General features: G+C 35.1%; 1 protein-coding gene across 3 annotated transcripts in view; it reads left to right on the top strand.

The window, feature by feature from the left end:
• The window catches only part of GRIA2 (glutamate ionotropic receptor AMPA type subunit 2), a 133,066-nt gene that overhangs the window by 88,639 nt on the left and 22,931 nt on the right, over positions 1–21,496 (top strand). For all 3 annotated transcript variants that reach the window (XM_055144562.1, XM_055144561.1, XM_004606154.2), the window contains exons 6-11: positions 3,294–3,455; positions 14,118–14,285; positions 14,553–14,657; positions 15,513–15,623; positions 17,057–17,263; positions 17,800–18,170. In XM_055144562.1, coding sequence (XP_055000537.1) covers positions 3,294–3,455; positions 14,118–14,285; positions 14,553–14,657; positions 15,513–15,623; positions 17,057–17,263; positions 17,800–18,170 — 1,124 coding nt within the window. The remainder of the gene's footprint in view (positions 1–3,293; positions 3,456–14,117; positions 14,286–14,552; positions 14,658–15,512; positions 15,624–17,056; positions 17,264–17,799; positions 18,171–21,496) is intronic.

Here is a 21,496-nt window from a genome sequence, read left to right as displayed (position 1 = left end):
CTATCTGCTTCCTTCTACCAATAGAAGAGAAAGATACATTTATCTTTTATTATTAGGGAAATACTAATCAAAATATAATGCATAATTTTATTTTATTTTTTATTATTTTTCCATTTATTGAGCCTGGCAAGCTCTCCGTAGTGTATTTAATGTGACAAATACAGTAAAAAGGATGGGTCTCATTCCCCTTACCCTGAGAGAGCCTCCAGTGTGGCACCACTGGGAAGAACGAGTAAAGAGAAGCTGTTAAAAATCTCAGGGCTAGGACAAATGGAGAGGTTACTGGCACGCGCTAGAGCAAATCGATGATCAGTGGGATGATAGTGATACAGTGATACAGTGATTTATTTTCTAAAACTTTCCTTTTATGTTTAATTTTTAGAGCATTACAATGCTGTTAAAGATTGAATTTCAGTCAGATAGTATTCCAACACCCATCCCTCCACCAGTGTACACCACTTGCCAGCACCATTTTGTCCCCAGGTTCCCTCCCACCATCACCTCTTACTACCCACCCTCTCCTTGCCTCATTGTCAGGTGCTCTCTCTCTCACTCTCTCTCTCTTTCACTCTCTCTCCCTTTCTCTCTCTCCCCCTCTCCTTTTGGGCATTGTAGTTTGCAATACTGATACTGAAAGCTTATGAAGAATATCCCTTAGGAATTTTTAACCCTCAGATCTTGTCCAGCATGATCATTCCCAGCTATTATTGTCATAGCCGTCTCTTCTCTATCCTCAGCCCATCAAACACTTATGGTTAGTTCTAACCCTTGAACAGTCCTCCTAACCCCTGTTTACTCAAGTCATGGGTATTCTTCTAATATATACATACACATTATATATGTGTGTGTGTATATATATGTGTATATATGTATATATATACACATATTTTTTATACACTGTATCAGTGACATTCTGTTGCTCACCGATTTGCCTGGGCGGGCACCAGTAATGTCTCCATTGTGAGACTTGTTACTGTTTTTGGTATATCAAATACACCATGGGTAGCTTGCCAGGCTCTGCCATGCAGGCGAGATACTCTCAGTAGCTTGCCAGGCTCTCCGAGAGGGGCAGAGGAATAGAACCCGGGTGAGCTGCGTACAAGGCAAACACCCTAACACAAATGCATGCAGTCATTCTATATTTGTCCCTTTCCTTCTGACTCATTTCACTCAGCATGATATACTCCATGTCCTTCCATTTATAGTCAAATTTCATTACTTCATTTTTCCTGACAGCTGCATAGTATTCCATTGTGTAGATGTAATGCATCATTTTATACCCAAGGCTATTGCCCAAAGGACAAGAAACAGAAAATGTAGCATGTGCAGAGAAGGGAACCCATTTATATCTATTCTGTTAGTTGAATGCATTTGGTGTGGCTATTATGAAGATTCCTCAGAATGTTAGAAAAGAAATGTCACAAAATGTAGTGATTTTTTTTCTCGATATTTGCCTCACAATACAAAAAATCTAATCTACAGATACATACATATACATATATATACAATATTTACTGAGAGACAAAATTATATTCATCAATAAAAGGATAAAATCCTGCCAATCTGAACAGACTTTGATGATATCATTACAGTGCAATAGTATGGCTAGGTAAAAAAAAATTAAACTCTTTATGATTTATATTATATGTGGGAAATAGAGAAAACAGAGAGTAACAAAGTAAAATTAGATTTTTGCATTGTAAAACAAATTAATGTTGTCTGGAAAGGAGATAAAAGTGGAAAAACTAGAACAAAACTGATAATTATATAATAAATAATGGGATTGAACTGCTAGTGGTGAAATCAATGTAATATATACATGTCAATATTGACTGACATTCAATGATGGAAACTTGAAATTTTTATAATTGCATTATGAATTTTTCTTCAACTAAAAAATAAAGCAGTGAGGCCTGGAGTGATAGTACAGTGGATAGGGCATTTGCCTTGCACTCGGCTGACCCAGGTTCGATCCCAGCATCCCATATGATCCCCTGAGCACTACCAGGAGTAATTCCTGAGTGCAAAGCCAGGAGTAACCCCTGTGAATTGCCAGGTGTGACTCAAAAAGCAAAAATAAAAATAAAAATAAAATAGTAAAATAATAAAACAGTGCTTTCAGATTATAGGGGATCAAATTAAAATTCAATGTGTAGCTAAATATTCATTTCAATGTGTAAGGGAAATAAAAGTATTTTAAGGTTTTATGTCTCAAAAGTTCCAACAGAAGAAAAACAAAACTAGAAAGTAAAGTGATCAAAGTCACAGGGGAAACACAGAGGAGTGTTTGAAGGCTAATGTATATATTGTATACAAATAATCTTCTGCTATGTTCAGTTTTCCTAAATAGAAGTATGAACAGTTAGTACCTTCCAAAATTTATTCAGTAATTCACTTATTTTTGTAGTGCTGGGGATTGAACCCAGAGCCTAACTCATGTGCTCAATGTGCTGAGCAACGTCTTCAGCTTTTCTTACGAAGAATATGTTGCTTCGGAGGTTTGTTCAACTTCTTACAGGGATATCGGCAGTAGGTGTGAGAAGGGTGGGTGGGGTAGTGTTATAAAGACAACACTGTATCACTGTATCACTGTCATACTGTTGCTCATTGATGTGCTCGAGCGGGCACCAGTAACATCTCCATTGTGAGACTTATTGTTACTGTTTTTGTCATATCGAATACGCCATGGGTAGCTTGCCAGGCTTTGCCATGAAGGCAAGATGCTCTTGGAGGCTTGCTGGGCTCTCTGAGAGGGGCAGAGGAATCAAACATGGGTCGGCCTCGTGCAAGACAAATGCTCTACCCACTGTGCTATAAAGACATATGCCCATAAAATGTGTAGGCATTTATACATTAGCAAAGTGGACATAAATAATCTAATAAAATATGGACAAATAGCCTGAGAAAATAAATGATTTAAATAGGAATATGTAGCATATAATGGACCTCTTGTATAACTACCTTAAAATTATTAAGTACATATATTCTTAATTGGTGCTGTGTTGGTAATTCAATAAGTAAACTACAATCCATATTCATAGAAGATTTCCAATGAAGTGAAGAACGATTCTTTAAGTACAATCAGTCAATAAATGTTGGGTAAGGACCAGATGATGCATAGATTCCGGCTGGTGTGATGAGGAATATTTACTGATAAGGAAAACAGGATTGAGTTTTAGCTTTCACATGAACTTTGAAATATTGTAATGTTACAATGTGTAGAGTTATTTGTCAAACGCTGACTTCCATTTTGTTCATAATAGAAGTATGACATGAATTTGTTTCTTCTGCAGGGATTTACTGATGGAGACCTACTAAAAATTCAGTTTGGAGGTGCAAATGTCTCTGGATTTCAGATAGTGGACTATGATGATTCTCTGGTATCTAAGTTTATAGAAAGGTGGTCAACACTGGAAGAAAAAGAATACCCTGGAGCACACACAACAACAATTAAGGTTTGCTTACATTTCTTTTTTTCTTTCTTTACTAGTGAAATGCAAAATGAACTTGGAACATACAAAGAAGAAAACAAAGTAGAGACCACACTATCAATATACAGCAAATAATATTTATAAAATCTAAGTTCTGGAAACAACCCAAGTGCCCTAAAATATAAAAGTAGGTAAAGAAATCAGGGTACACACACACGTGCGTGCACACCCTCACACACACACACACACACACACACACACACACACACACACACACACTGAACTAATACTTAGGTCTGAGAAAAAATGAAACCTTGTTGGTTGTGTGATTTTAAATGGAACTGAAGGGTGTCAGGCTAAGTGAAGTGTGTCAGAAAATAAGAGGCAAATACCGCATGAATCTTGCACATCTGTGGCATATAAATAAAGGGAAAGGACTAGAGAGTCTCGATTGAAACAAATCCTCAGACACAGTCAATACAACTTTGAACAAGGAAGCAAAGGGTGGCTTTGGGATGGAGCTTGGGATAAAAGTGGTGGGACCTTGATGCTTTGCTGGGGGGCCTGGTGTAGCTATACTGCAGGTATAAAACAATAATAGCAATGGTTTTGTTTATTTGGGTTTGAGGGCCACACCAGGCGATGATCAGTGTTTATTCTTGACTCTGCACTCAGGAATTACTCCTGGCAGGGCTCAGGAAATTATATGGGATGCCAGGGATTAAACCCGGGTTGGCAAGGCAAATGACGTATCCTTTTTACAATATTGATCCAGCCCTAGTAGTGCTATTTTAAACTCCTCTACTTCAGTGAAAACTGAAATGGGAAACAAAAGACAAAGAATATGATAAACATTTCACAATTTAAGCACAAAACAATTATACCACACTTTCAGTTTTCACACCAATACCCATGTCTTTATTTACTTATTTATTTACTTATTTATTTATTTGTTTATTTGACTTTTGAGTGAAATATGATCCAGGACTTTAGAATTTGGTTGCAAACAAAAGGACATGATTCAGTGGTGTTCACTCCCATTTCGGTTATTGTCCAAAAATGAACATTGAAAGGAGAAAATCTATGAAGAATAAGACAACAGCAAATTTTTCATCTCTGCAGCCAGACATCTGGGTGGTATGTCTGAGAAGGCCTGTCTCAGGAGGAAATTTGTACACTGAGAACTAAAAAGTTTGAATCAATTTGGCTTCCCCTTAGGAAATTATGTTTATAAGTAAATCGAAGAATAATATATATTAATTTGTTCCTAATCTTCAAAAATTTGCACTTCTATATAGCTCAGCAAGTAGGGCATTTGTCTTGCATGCAGCTGACCCGGGTTTGATTCCTCCCTCCCTCTCGGAGAGCCCGGCAAACTACCGAGAGTATCCCGCTCACACAGCAGAGCCTGGCAAGCTACCCATGGCATATTCGATATGCCAAAAACAGTAACAACAAGCCTCACAATGGAGACGTTACTGGTGCCCACTCGAGCAAATCGATGAACAATGAGAGGACAGTGATACAGTGATACTAATCTACAGCTATTGATATATTTAAATACATATCAAATATACTGATCCTATGCTTATTATGATGTTCTTTATTGGCAGAGTTTATTCTTCTATTGGCAAAAGCGTATGTATATATGGATCTATAAGTATCTGGAAATAGCCTAGTACTTGAGGAACTTTAGTAAGAACATAAAAATCTCAACTTGTTAATTACACAATGAAAGATAATATAGCTTTACTGACAAAACAGTTTTATTATTTTGATTTTTACTTTGAGGCCATATCTGGCAATCAATGTTCAGGGCTTCCTCCTCTTGCTCAGGGGCCACTCCTGGCAGTGCTCAGGGGACCTTATGGGATGCTGAGAGGTGAGTTCTTGTTAAAGGTGAGAAGCCATGAAGTGGTCTGCATTTTGGTACAGAATGAACCCTTAAAACATCAAATTGCATTGAGGAACATATACTATCTGATATGAAATAATAACTGAGAATTCGTTTTCTCTCAAAACCAGGTGATTTCTGGTTTGGTGACCTTGAGAGAGTTTTGGTATCTTTGGTGGGCTTGTGAGTGGAAACCTTTTTTGTAACGAAGCTGCTCATTGGTGGAAGAAAACTTCCACCTTTAGTCTTTCGTCTGTGCCATTGTGTGCACCTGTGCTGGGCAGAGGGCCGGCTGCTGACCCCATTCTGTAGCAGAGCAGGCTTTCATCCATTCAGAGCCCGTGCCATTGAAGTTCTCTGATGAATGCCCGTGGCATTCACCCCCGAATGCAGCCCACAGCTCCTTTTGAATCCTCCGTTAGTCAGCTTGTTACCTCCCACTGCTGTCTGCTGTGAGAAGAATGAAAGCAAAATGACATTCTTTTTTTCTCAAAGAAATCAAATCATTATTTATGCATAATGCTCAAAATATGAAGCACATTTGGGGATTGAGTGATCTTTGGCATTGCATTCTGCTAAATTACTTTTTGCCAAAACATAACAACCGATTTTGCTCTGTTGAGTGGATGCAGGTACCCTTTGCTCCCTTCCTGCTATAGCCCTTCCTCCTCAGAAGGCCTCCTTTTGGGGGCTTCTACAAAATCATGTTGTATTTATTGCAGGTTGCTGCAAATAGCATACACTTCTATATTTTATTTTGCGGTGGGTGGTGTTGGGCGACATATAGCAGTGCTTAGGATTCCTCCTGGCTCATCCCTCAGGAATCACTCTTGAAGGGCCCAGGGAAACATAAGTGGTATTGGGAATTGAACCTGATTGGACACATACAAGCAAACACTCTACCTACTGTACTATCTCTCCAACCTCATATATTTTAACATGCTCTGGTTCACTATCTGTCTCTAGGCCTAGAGTTCTCACCTACACAGTGAAGTGTAGTGAAGTGTATTGGCTTTTAATACCAGGATTTTCTGTGAAAATTACAAACACTTATAGAGACTTATCATGGCTTTGGAAACTTAGATTTCAATAGGAAAAACTTATATGACTTTTTTTTTTTTTTTGCTTTTTGGGTCATACCCGGCAATGCACAGGGGTCATTCCTGGCTCATGCACTCAGGAATTACCCCTGGCGGTGCTCAGGGGACCATATGGGATGCTGGGATTCGAACCCGGGTCGGCCGCGTGCAAGGCAAACGCGCTACCCACTGTGCTATCACTCCAGCCCCGGAAACTTATATGACTTTTGAATATTGATGAAGATGATTAAAAATCTGTGAACTAAATATGGTTTTGGGGGTTGGTGTTTTTCCTAGCAGCCATTAGGAACAGACATTCATGTTGTTAAAGATCAGGAACTAAATATTTAGCACATACACATAGATACACACACAATCACATTTTGTACACATTATATATACGGAGATGCATGAATATGATGGTTAACACTGATTTATAATAATAAAAGCTGATAAAAACTCATCATTACAATATCATCATATATTTGTGGATTATAAATAACACACCGAAAAGCCTGAAAAGCAATCTTTGTCATTTTTTACCTTTTTGTACCCCAGTTTTCTTTAATGATTTTTTATAGAATAGATTCATAAAACTATTTGTCGAAATAAAAGAAAAAAATGAAAAATTTAAGCAAACACTTTGGAAATATAAAGTCACTGAGAGAGAAAAAGTTGCCTTTATCATTGCTGTAAAATGGTTTAAATTTAAACTCTGACCTAGAGTTTGTTATGTTTATTTATTCAGTCTTAGCAGGAAAAAAAGTGTTATTTCACTTGATGAGTTGCAAAGTGTCTTCAGTACTAGTACCTGATCCATTGGGGCACTGAATTTAAACAAGAGAAATAAAATGGCCATTTTATAACCCCCCATTTTTTTTAAAGAGACCAATTATAATGATGATTTATCACTATCTTGAAAATACTTTACAAACCTTTCTAATTTTATATAGATATTCACTGTTGTCTTCAACATCTTTCAAGATCTAGCTATCCTTTTTACTTTATTTTGTGGACAATTCAAACTCCAGTTTAATGTTGGCATCTGCAATGTCTACTGAAGTAAAAGGAATGAACAATAATACGTGACTCATATTTGTGTGGCATTTTAAATAATGACTTTCTCATAAGAATCTCATTTTACTCAGGAAACGACTTAAACTACAGTCAAACTTTCTTAATTGCTGTCCTCAGAGAGTTATTAGGGCTGTCTGAAAATAGTACAATTTTTTTTCGCCCAGTAATTAGTACTGTGCATTAAACAGTGCCCTGGTGGCCTAACAGAATTAATTCTGCTGCTTAAATGTTTTAACTGACCTAAACCAAGCTGACACATTGGCTTTCCCTACTTCCACATTAATGCATTTTGCAATTTAGAAGCTTAATCAGTTTATTTTCTAATATTTTATGTTTTAAAAAAATGTAGATGGCTGAAATAAATCCATATATTTAAAAAGTTATATTAACAAACTGGAGAGATGAAGCAGTAGATTAAGGTACTCACCTTACATGCAGCCAGTGTGACTTTGATCCCTGACACACTATATAGTTCCCCAAAATCAACCAGGACTGATCCCTGAGCACAGAGCCAGGAATAAGACCTGAGCACTGCTGGATGTGGCCCCCAAACCAAAAACAATGTTATATTGATAAAAGTTATTTATCATTTATAGCATTGCAATTAATTTGAAATGATAAGAAATTTTCCAAACACTTGCCTATTACAATATTAAATTTATAAAAATTCTGGGGCTGAAAATATAGCACAATATATATTGCATAAAAAAGATGTAAGCAGTTTAAGCTTCATGGGAATTTTGAGCAGAAAGTATAGGAAGGTCTCATATGCTCCTGTTCCAACCCACTCACAGACTCTTCCGTTATCAACTTCACTCCTCAGAGTTACACTTATTAGCTAAACCCACAATGATGTATAATAATTAACCAACGTCCGTAATTTGCTGTGCATTCTTTGTGGTTTGCCACTTAGGGTTTTGAACAAATGTGTAACAGAATCTCTCCATTAGATTTCATAGAGATTAATTTTATTACTAAGAAATCCCCAGTGCCTACGATTGATCGTACCACACCATCTTTGAACAATTACCAATCATATTTATTATCCCCATAGTTTTACTGTTTGTTAAGATCATATCACTGGAATCATTCAGTATGGAGCCTTTTCAGATTGATTTTCTTTTACTAATCAATGTACAGTTTCTCATTTTTTTCATGACTTTATCATCATTTCTTTTTAGCACTGAAAAATATTCTTTTGTGTAAATGTAACACATTTACTGATCCACTTACTCACTGAAGGACATCTTACTTTTTCCAAATTTTAGAAATTAAAGAAAACTGTTTAAACCATGCCTGAGCAGGTTTTTGTGTGGAAATAACTTTTCAAGTTCTTAGGGAAAATATCAAGAAAAGCTATAACTGGATTATATGGTCAGAATATTTTTAGTTATGTTAAAAATACAAAATCTTGTCAAACTGTCTCCCAAAATGACTGTACTATTACACATTTATACCAGTAAGGAATAAGATTTTCTGTCATTCCACTGAGCTTTTAAAGGATTTGGGAATTTTGTGCATTGAATTTTCAAAGAGCATTTGTAAAAGTTTTACATGAGTTAAAGATCTTTTCAAGAAGAACATTTTCCAGAAGGTGGACTGCAGTTAATTTTAAATTTATGTACAAGTGAATATTTTTAAGTTAATTATTATTTTCTTTACAATTATTTTTTTCCCGTATCTTTATTTGGTTATTGTCACCACTGAGAATTTTTTTAAATCAGATTTTCTGCTCTTTTACTTATTTTTGTCTATGCCCATAAATTTTTACATTGTTGATAATCTTATAATTTTATAAAGTGAATAAATTGATGTACATTATGTAACATTCTCTAAAAACATTCTTTGCATAAAAGTTAACAAAATAACAAATATTCTTTTCAAAAATTAGTATATAAAATTTACCAGGTCTTAACAAAATCTGATGTCCCAAAATATGTCATATGTCATATTGCTTTGATGGAAATTATCCATTTTTAGGAAATTTAAAAATGAGCATTAGTTTGGAGTATAATGAAGAAACAAAAATTGAATAGTGGCTGCAGTATTTCTCAGGACCATGTGTTAATGTGTGCATGTGTTCATATGAGGGTCATCATCTAAAACTATTCATTAGAGAGTGGAATAGGACAAGTGTTTACCAAACATCATAAAGAAGAAGTTAGTTTTTTACCAGATAAGAATAATGAAAGAATAAAAGTTAGGTTGACATATTGGTCAATACCTTGCATATTTTTATGTTTTAATTTGCCTACATGAGAGAGCCTGGCAAGCTCCCCGTGGCGTATTCATATGCCAAAACCAGTAACAATGATGGGTCTAATTCCCCTGACCCTGAAAGAGCCTCCAATGCAGCACCATTGGGAAGGAGAAGTAAAGAGAGACTCCTAAAATCTCAGGGCTAGGACGAATGGAGACGGTACTGAGACTACTCGAGAAAATTAATGATCATTGATGATGATGATGATGATGATGATTATGATGATGAATTTAAGGAGAGGACTTCAAAATGGTGCTCAGGAGGACTGGGTTCCCACCAGCAATTCTTAGCTTACAGGACCATGGTGTCCATGCAGAGGTTCAAGGATGCTAAGCTGCCAGGGTTCTGTGGTGCTTGGGATTATCCAAGGCTACACCAGTGTTGCTAGAGGCCTTCACGGTCACATCTAGCCATGCTCAGTGTATCACATATGCGGTGCCGTGAATCAAACCCTGGTTTGGTCACTTACTAGACATAGATCCTAACCACTGTCCTATATCCAGGCCCAATAAGTTTCATTTTCAGTGTCTTTTACAGCTTAATCAGTCTGTTGATTCCTCTAACTACTCATTTTATGTGATATTTGCTAATGAAGGGACCAACTGCCTCTTCTGGGTTGAGATGTCTGAGACTTTCTGTTGTAAAGTTTGTGTAGTACCAGGCAAACCTGGATTGCTTAATTATACTTAGAAACTTAAAGTTTCACATCAAGTCCACCCTTCTCTTGTAACCTAGGAAAACATCTAATTTTGTAACTGATCTCTTCATTTCAAAAAGTGCAACAAAAATATTTCTTGCGTAGGATATTTAAGTTATGCTGAGGAACCATTAGTTCATATTGGCACATGGAGAACCCAGTCAGCCAACATAAGTTTTAATTTTTTTCTCATCTTTCTTTCAACACAATTGTGACATAAAAGAAACATTCTCTTTATTTCATTGATAAGAAATCTTTAACACTGATAATGGTGATAACATCAGAACATAGTAGCACGCTGCACAGTCATGGCATGAGTCGTTTTAAGCTGAATATAATGTTTTGACACTATTTTCAGCTTAAATGAAAGCATCAGGGAACAACAGGAAAGTGAACTTTATTATTTTCATTTAAAGTCCAGTACTCCTTTTATCAGTGACACCTACATTTTCATATATGATTGAAATTGGTACAGACAATATACAATAGGTATAGGTACTATCATTACGATTACCCATAAAATCATGTATATCACCTATTTATCTTTTTTGTATATTTCATTAATTAAAATGAACATAGAAATCTTACCTTGTTTCAGCTGTCATAATATTGTAGCCTAAAATTGGCAATCTGGTGGTAAAATATTAAATACTATCTGATGGCTAGTGCTTATAAAACATGTTTCAAGTGCATATTTCATTTTATTTTTGAAAAATAAGTCAATAAATTTAGAGTGGAGTGAAAAGCACATTTGGAAAATGGACCATAAAAAATCATTTGCACAGATTTTTTCTTAAAGTGCAGATATGTGATTGTGATATAGTGTTGAAAACCATAATGGCCCCCCACTGAAATGTAAATTTTCAACCAGCTGAGGGATTTCACAGAAGATAAACATTGGGCAAATGATGCATTTGTTTTCAAAGAAGGAAATAGTTACATTGCCATAATGTTCTTTTCAAATTAATTTACATCTGGTTTAGTGAATGGTAAAATCAAACTGAAGTATTTAACTATCCAATCAAATATGTGAACATATTTGTATAGAAAAATAAATGAGCCACATATCAGAACATAAACAGAAAAGAACTCTGGATATAGAAGCTGTTGATTTTTTTCTCAGCCCAGAATTGTGTTTCTATGATTTTTGACTTTTAATTTAAAATGATAATAGGCTTTCTACCTGATTAGATTTGATCATTTGGAAAGGTTGAAAGGATTTTTCTTCTTCATGTGTCCCTGCACTGAATTATAATTATACTGTATGGGTTTAAATGCCTTTAGTTCATCCAGTCTCATCTTATTTTTAATGTACTTCACTAACATTTATAGACCTCTAAAACATTTAGCAGATGGATTTATAGATTTCTCAGAGTAAGAGGAGCAAACTGACCGAAGGATATTTTGGCTTTTAACTGTTGTTATAACTAAATTTCCTAGTATTATGAAATTAAAATAATTTCTTTATTAGTGACCAATATATTTTATTTAACTTCTATTTGATGACGTGGACTTATTTGTAAGAATTACTTGGGCAGTAAATTTAAATAAGAAAGCAAAAGTAGTTAATGTCTTCATAATAGAAGCTAACACAAAGAAGGCAGATATATTTCACTGTGAAATTTTTTTAATTTTAAAGAAGACTTTTCTCATGTGAACATGTTTTTTAAAAAATCTTTGATATGATACAGTTTTTTAAAACAGGTACATGGATGTTATAAAATAATTTTTTAAATGTCATTATATTTCTTCCTTATTAATATATCTACTTTTACTTTCATGTTGGAAGAATATAATAATCTTTTAATTCCTTCTTTTTCATTGAAATATATTTTAAAATTTAGTTATAATGACATTTTCAACTTGGTTTAATTAACATTTTAATAATATTCTAATAGTGATAACATTCTCAATGAAATTCCTTTTTTTAGTGTTGCCTAGTACTTCCTTCTGGCAGAAAAATAATATTTTAAACATACCTTCAATGTCAGAAATTTAGACTGTCCAATTATTGTATACTATAAATAATGCTAAAATTAATATTTTGCATGGAAAAATTCTGTATTTGAGAGTATTTTATTAGAATAGGATTCCCAAAATTATATTTTCAATACATGACTTAACAGAGCTTCAAAACTGTAAGTTTTTAAAATTTCTTTCATTTATAATTTGAAGTAAGAAGTTACATACATAAGAAAATAAGTGGCAATGGGTTGTACTTATATCTGTCAAGATGAAGTATTTGTAGAAATCCAGTGCATTTATTCAAGAATTATCTAGATATGTAAAAATAAATCCAAGCTTGCGATTAAACTGCTTAACTAGTAGCACTTGAGAAGACATGTCAGTAAGAAAACTTGAAGACAATTATTAATATAATATCTAACTAAAAATATATACAATCACAATATATAAAATCTTATGATAATTTTAAATTTTTTCTACAAACTATGCTGCCAAATTTGATTCATTTACATGATAAAAAGATAGCAATTTAATTTAAAAAATTCATATAAAGATTCACTGCCACTTTTCACTTAAAAAAGTGGAGACTTGGGGCTGGAGCGATAGCACAGCGGGTAAAGGCATTTGCCTTGCACACGGCCGACCTAGGGTCTATTCCCACCATCCCATACGGTCCCCCGGGCACTGCCAGGAGTAATTCCTGAGTGCAGAGACATGAGTAACCCCTGAGCATTGCCGGGTGTGATCCAAAAAGAAAAAATAAATAAAGTGGAGACTAACTACAGCAGTGAATGTGCTTGCCCTATAAGCACCGAACATTGGTTCAGTTCCCAGCTAACTTAAGAGTATGGATCTCTGAGCACCACCAGGAGTAATCTCAGGGCAGAGTGCCAGGAGTAAGTCCTGTGCATCATCCATTGTGATCCCAAACACCCTCCCCACAAAAAATGGAAACTTAAAAATTCGAATATATAGAGGGCATATTTTACATTACATATTTTTCTCATTTACGCAATTGTATAATAATAGTATGAGATATCATTTTTTTATTCCCTCTTGTCTCAAATTGTTTTTTTTTTCCTTTTGGGGATACACCCAGCAATACACAGGTGTTACTCCTGGCTCTGCACTCAGGAATTACTCCTGGTGGTGCTCAGGGGACCATATGGGATGCTGGAAATCCAACCCCTGTCAGTCGCGTGCAAAGCAAACGCCCTACCCACTGTACTATCGCTCAAGCCCCCTCAAATCATTTTAACTCTTTGATTTCACTTGCTTCTGAATTAGAGACTAAGGATTTTAACAGAATCATTATTCATTGCATTTTTCCATGTGAATTCCTTCTTAGACAATAAAGGAATATTTGATTGCTAATTTAGCATTTTGTAAATAAGCAGATCAAGCCCCAAAGTGATACTTTAAATTCTGTTATCTAATAGAAAAAAAAATAAAAACACAATGATATGAAAAGTTGTCACCGGGAATAGCTGAGGGCTAACTAACATCATAGAGAATGTTTAGAATCGAGAGCTCATTTCACAGTCACAGTTATTCTGACTCTTTAAATCCCTAGGTTCCTGGAGGCAGGAAAGTTGTCTAAATCCCGAGGCTTTCATGTAGAATTGCTTGCTGGAACAACTGCACTCTTGATGGCTGTTTCAGTGATATTTTGAGTTTTCTTCCACTTTTACAAAATGTCCATTCTTCTTTTCAGTATACTTCCGCGCTGACTTATGATGCTGTTCAAGTGATGACTGAAGCTTTCCGCAACCTCCGGAAGCAGAGGATCGAAATTTCCCGAAGGGGCAATGCAGGAGACTGTTTGGCAAACCCCGCGGTGCCCTGGGGGCAAGGGGTAGAAATCGAAAGGGCCCTCAAACAGGTTAGTGTCCCCAAAAGAATTGCCATGCCAATGAGCACTGTCCAAGGTGTTCTTTTGTTGTTATTCCTGCTGAATTAATGATCCTTGTTTTGTTTCTTAGGTTTTCTATAAAGGGACTATTGGAAAATTAAGCAAGATAGGCTGAAGAATTAAAAATCACCCTCATAATAATAGTTTCTTGACTTGATCCTCAATGAGAATAACCATACTATTTGCTTTGTAAGTTGAAGCGGATTGGTAACTGCACTCTTCCTATTTCTTCATTAGGTTCAGGTTGAAGGTCTTTCAGGAAATATCAAGTTTGACCAGAATGGAAAAAGAATCAACTATACAATTAACATTATGGAGCTCAAAACCAATGGACCACGGAAGGTAAATCTTTAGTGATTTAAAGGCAGATCTCTCTATCTGAGGAGGCAAGTAAGCCCACCTTCTAAATCATAGAGTTGAAGATTCTGACAGGTGGAGATTAGCGACTTTCAGAAGCAGATCTGTGCTTGGATATTTTTCATAAATTAAATATATTCATGTGTAGTAACACTGTAATGGTTCAAGAACCTCTAAAAGGAGTTGCTATTATTTAGACTTACATAGGGTGAGTCTACATATTAGTGAAAAGAAAACTATCATCTCTGAAAGTTTAAATTTCAAGAGCTAAAACATGGTGCAAAAAAGTATGTAGATGTTGAACTCAGTCTTTCTTTTAACTGTTATGGCCAAAATGTCTTTTGTTGGCTTTTATTTCTATTTCTATGTGATGATGCCCAAATTACCCTTTGAGCTTTCGAAAGTGAACATGAAGGCTAGGAGATAATAAAATAGGTATGGTTCTGTCTTGCATGGAGACATGCAAATCCCTGGTCCAAATCCCTGACATTACATATGAAAACTGACAGGAATCATCTTTGAGCACAAAGCCAAGAGTAATCCCAGACTGCTGACTCATTTGGTTCAAAACTCAAAAAGAATATGTTTATATACACATATATATCAAAGAGTAAATATGAAGATTGATAATTTTTAATACTTTTTGTCATTTTGTTGTTTAATTTCTTCTATTAAAATGCTTAGACACAAAAGACATATATATATATATATATATATGCTTAAAAGAACTCCAGTTAATGAAGGTGTAATCCAGATGAGATGTGGGTTTGAAGTTTATGAAATGACTTCCTAATAAAACGATCATTTATCCATGTGTCTCTTTTCTATAAACATTTTCAGATTGGATACTGGAGTGAGATGGACAAAATGGTTGTGACCCTAACTGAGCTTCCTTCTGGGAATGATACCTCTGGGCTTGAAAATAAGACTGTTGTTGTCACTACAATTTTGGTAATCTGCTACATATGTCTATATTTACTTTCATTTTTCTTATGAAATGTATTTGACCATCAGATATGTATTTATTTTTTAGGAAAGTAACTTCTATCGTGCTGCTTTTGTACTGTTTCCCTCTTTAAATATTTATTTTCTCAAAAGGACTGCACACAGGCTAGCTAAAACATTAAAAATATCCACAGTTCTCTTCAAGACTGAAATTAAGCTTGGCAAATGATGAGATTCACAAACCCCTTCAGACTCAAGTGAATCATAAAAGAAGGTCTTAAAGAATATTCCTTTCCACTCCTCCATATGTCTGGGTAGACATCATATTTCCCTTGTTAGCTTCGTTATGTCAACTTCTTTTCAGAGTAAAAGTGAACTCCTGAACAAAAATGGTCTCCATTCCCACTCACCTTTCACAGATGGTTGACATTTAGCTAATACTAAATGTACTGAACGAATGAGGGAACATTGAACTAGATTTTGAACAGCTATGTTTTGGATAAATCTAAGGGAGATGTGGATCACAGAACAAGCTATTTGTAAAATGAAAGAGGAAATTTGGTTCACAAATCTGACAAAAGGATTTTGTTTTGTTTCTTTGGCTAAACTCTGAGGTAGTGAACCAGTCTGTAGTATTCATTATTGCTACAAAATTCAGAAGAAAATCTACGTATGTGGATAAGGGATTCAGATTTTAAAAGCACCAGAAAATATTTGGATTTCATTTAGTAAGTGCAAGTTAGATATTTTAGGCTATTTTTTTAAATCATGGCTTGAAAATAAAGTATCTCACTTTGATCCCAAATAGCCTCAGAGAAATTTGGGCTGTGCTGAATAATTTTTATATGCTTCTTCTTTCTATATTTACAGGGGAAAGCTACTCTCTGGTTATCCTTGTAGTATCATTCTATGATATTATATCTCATAGATGAAATGAGGCCTGGAGTCTGAGAGGACAGACTTAGTACATCACAATGGCAATGGTTCAGTCTGTGTCACTGGTCATCACCCTGATGCCACAAGATCTTATTCTGGATGCAGCAATGACATAGGGTTTTTTGGGTGAATCCTAATTCTTGGGGTTATACAGTTAATCTAAAATAAGTGGATGGTGAATCCAGACATTTATAAAACAATGCTGAACAACATTCTTTTTAGGAATTACAGACTTGATAAAGGAACTTTCCAACACTTTCTACTATTGAATCTTATTTTCACTCTGTCTACCTAGGTATAAGTCATGCTCCTGAAATAAAACAGTAGACGTTTGATGATATGTTAACAGAAATGTCATAACCAATTTTCCCACTAATGTGTCCACTATCTATATATATTTACTGTCTCTGAATAACGGTTAGTTATTAACCAGGATACTTAAATCTATGAGAGCAAGTAATGCAACCATTTAATCAATTTACTGCAAAATTTTTTTGGTACAGGAATCACCATATGTAATGATGAAGAAAAATCATGAAATGCTTGAAGGCAATGAGCGCTATGAGGGGTACTGTGTTGATTTAGCTGCAGAAATCGCCAAGCATTGTGGATTCAAGTACAAATTGACAATTGTTGGGGATGGCAAGTATGGGGCCAGGGATGCAGACACGAAAATTTGGAATGGGATGGTTGGAGAACTTGTATATGGGGTAAGTATATTTCTTCTCCTAGAAAAAAATCCATGTTGTTTACAGATACTATCTCTCTTGTAAAGTAGTTATGTTCGAACCCGTTTAGCTTCCCATATTGCTTTGAAACTATCATCTTACTGACTTATGGACATTGAAGATGAAGGCTGATGTCAGAAGTGAATATACAAATAAATTGAGACAGGAGTTTTATTTATATGAAATAAATATAATAATAATAATAAATAAATAAATAAATAAATAAATAAATAAATACAGTTTTTAAAAACTGTAAGGGAAATCTAGAAGTAGAAATGATGCATCTAGGTAATGATAATAATCAAGCCATATAATTGTACTATGTATTTATTTACAAAGGGGGCATTTAGAGGAAAATTAATTTTTGTTTTTATTTTACTACAATTTTGTCTACCAGGGGAGTAATGATGACCATTTTTCCTAATTTCCTTCCCTTTCCTCTTGAACTGATGAGGTAACCATGATTCTTTACTGACCATAACTCCACGTACTATCACTTTGCTTTATTTCCCTCACAGAAAGCTGATATTGCAATTGCTCCGTTAACGATTACCCTTGTGAGAGAAGAAGTGATCGACTTCTCAAAGCCCTTTATGAGCCTCGGGATATCTATCATGATCAAGAAGCCTCAGAAGTCCAAACCAGGAGTGTTTTCATTTCTTGATCCTTTAGCCTATGAGATCTGGATGTGCATTGTTTTTGCCTACATTGGGGTCAGTGTAGTTTTATTCCTGGTCAGCAGATTTAGCCCCTACGAGTGGCACACTGAGGAGTTTGAAGATGGAAGAGAAACACAAACTAGTGAATCAACTAATGAATTTGGGATTTTTAATAGTCTCTGGTTTTCCTTGGGTGCCTTTATGCAGCAAGGATGCGATATTTCGCCAAGGTTGGTTACTCGCCTGCTTCAACTTTGTGCATTTTAGGTCTCCAGTAGACGTTCATGGTGTTTATGAATTCACTCTAAAGAATTTACCAGCTGCTGACCTCCTGTCCTGGCAGTTTAAGATGCTTAAGGACAGATTTTTTTTATAATCAGCGTAAGACTGTGAAATATTTGAGCAATGTTCTTTGAATATTGGTCATATATTTACCTGGTGAAATTGTACACACCATGGAGAGGCTATAAAATGCATAAGGTTCCTATCATTCCATGCCTTCTTGGAGGGGTACCGTGTTTTTGCTGCATATTCTCATTTTACAGTCATCTGTGGATCAACCACAGACCTGTATATGGGAAAATGGGCAATATTTCTTATTAACGATAAAAACAGCAACTTGCTTACAAAACATCATTGGCACACACCTCATCTCTTTTATTTTCTCATTGTTGTCTCATGGAAAATGATATGGGAGAAATTATCAAAAAGGTGTAATGCTATGCTGCTGAACTATAAGGGAGTATATAATAGAATATATATGATATGGAGTAATACATTTTTGTGTAATCGTGATGGTTGATTCAAAAAATCTTATGCCATATAGAATGATAATGTCATAGAACAAATTCATACATCTCTATTATCATCATATGTCAGTTCCTCAATTATAATGCCTTCTTATAATCATTATATTAAAGACACACATTACCATTTTTCTTGTTATAGACATGCCTGAAGAAGAAGAAAGCCAAACATGGCTTTTCATATAACACATACCTTTCCGTGCTGGTTAACTAGTTGGTTAGAGCATAATGATGATAAGACATTTTTATATTGTTATTACTTTTACATTTAAGACTAAATATTATTTATATGGTAATATAGTTTGTATAAAGGAGTTTCCTTGGATTTTAAAGAATATTTTAGTAGCTAGTGAAGTGCCTTTTCAATGCCATCTTATAAATTTGTCAGTTTCTTGCATACATTGGGAGATAGTTTTTTAAAAACTACATGAGAAACATAGTACTTGCATATTTTTCTACTTGCTCATCCAGATTCAATAAAGTTAATGCATCATGTACGGGAAGAATTACCAATGACTTGCTTCAGTGATACTAGATCATGATTTTTAATTATATGGATCTAAATAGAATAGTTCCACCAATCCTATCAGGTTTCTGTGTAGAACTGAATATTAAAATATAGTTTTGATATTCTCTCACAAAATATGTAAGAGTCATAGTTTTAGTTTTAGACCTGGTGTGTATAATGTAAGCCCAAGCCTCTTTAAGTAGAGACATTTCAAAATAAGAATGAAATTCTTCATCGTGAGTAGAAATTTATTGAAGTATACACAACGTTAACCAAACCTTAAGATACAGGGCTGTAATCATCAGTAGGGAGCAAAATATGGGAGTATATGGCCTGAATAAGTAGGGAGCAGTATATGGGGTCTCTTATAAATTATGGAATATTGATCTGGATTCCCCTATATGTACCTTCGTTTTTTTTCCCCCCCATTCTTGGTGCTTAGTGGCCCCAAAGTGACATACTTTATTATCCAGTGCTTGCCAAGTGCACAAAAAACTTAGGGGCATTTGCACAGAGCAAATTTGCACATAGAACAGTCTGTGGTATCAAGTCTATCATAACACAGACAAATTCTAAATTTCCACAATCTTATATTCTAAGATGACCTATTTTCTAGGCTCTTAATTTCATTCCGAGTCATGATTTACTATGCAAAATGAAAAATAAAATATTTCCTAGTAAAATAGATTTTAGGTCTGTTGTCAATTTCTGTTTTTGCAGATGGGATGTGACACTGGCAAGTCTCAGGCAATTTGGCCTGTAGGGCCAATATTTGGACTCAGAGATATGATGCTGCTGTAATACTTGGATGCCCAGGTCACCCCAACAGTTCTGGGGGCCTCAAAGCCACACCTGGCAGTGCTTTGGGACCTCTTGGTCTTCATGCAGCAATACTCAGGGCAAAATATAGTGCCAGGAGATTGCCATAACTACTGTACTATATCTGAATCCCATTTTTTTGTTGTTCAAGAATATAGATGAACCAAATTCATTTATATAAAGAAAATAAGGCATCTGTGACTTTTATGGTTTATATGCGTTTAAAATGGAATCTACACTATAGCTTGAGAATTTTAATGATTTTTTTAAAATATGAGGCAACTATCTATTATTATGAAAGAATGAAATAATAGTTATTCCAGCTTAGAAAAGTAGAGTAGAACATCTGAGTATGGAAATGAATAAGTAATTGGATACATGAATTTAGGAAATGCACTAATCACTTTAGAGATGCTCTTTATTTATTTATTCATTGATTCCTTGGTTTGGGCATCACACCCTATAATACTCAGGGCTTACTTTTGGTTCTGCACTTAAAAACCACTCCTGACAGTGCTCAAGGGACAATATAAGATAGCAGGGATCAAATCCAAGTTGGCCATGGGCAGACAAGGGCCCAACCTGCTATTTTATCTCTCCAGCCCCAAGAGATGCTCTTAAATAATTTAAATTTTAAAAATATCAATAATACAAATTGTAGTCATAGTATTAATTGACAAGTGATACAAGTGGTACGATATAAATTATTTAAAAGTTTCTTAAATTTAAATAATTTTTAAAATTTATCTATTTCCAAGAAAAATATCATGTGGAACTATATTGTTAATATTAGTGGAACATATTTAAATGTCAATATAGATGACTGTTGAACCAAACTGATGATTTGCCTATTGTTATGTTTATTTTTATTTATTTATACTTTAAAAAATTATTTTTCATTTGGGATGACACCTGGAGGTGCTCAGAGCTTACTCTTCTCTCCATGTGTCAGAAATCTCCTGACAAGCTTTGCAGACCATATGGTGTCCTGGGAACTGAATATGGGTCCGTTGTGTGCAAGGCAAGCAGCTAGCTGCAGTACTATTTCTTTAGCCTCTGTAATTAAGAATGTCTTAACTGGTTCAGAAAAGTAGAACCATAGAAATTATGAGAGAAAAATTTGGAAGTTTTTTTTTTAAATAAAATGTTTAAAGAAATAAATCAGACTTTTGGACTGGAGCAATAGCACAAGCGGGTAGGGTGTTTGCCTTGCACGAGGCTGACCCAGGTTCGATTCCTCTGTCCCTCCCGGAGATCTCAACAAGCTACCAAGAGTGTCCTGCCCCCAAGGCAAAGCCTGGCAAGCTACCCTTGGCGTATTCAATATGCCAAAAACAGTAACAACAGGTCTCACAATGAAGACGTTACTGAGGCCCGCTGGAGCAAATTGATGAACAATGGGAAGACAGTGCTACAGTGCTAT

The sequence above is a fragment of the Sorex araneus genome, chromosome 7 (genome assembly GCF_027595985.1).
Source record: "Sorex araneus isolate mSorAra2 chromosome 7, mSorAra2.pri, whole genome shotgun sequence".
Taxonomy (NCBI): Eukaryota; Metazoa; Chordata; class Mammalia; order Eulipotyphla; family Soricidae; genus Sorex; species Sorex araneus.
This window is presented reverse-complemented; position numbering and strand designations above follow the sequence as displayed.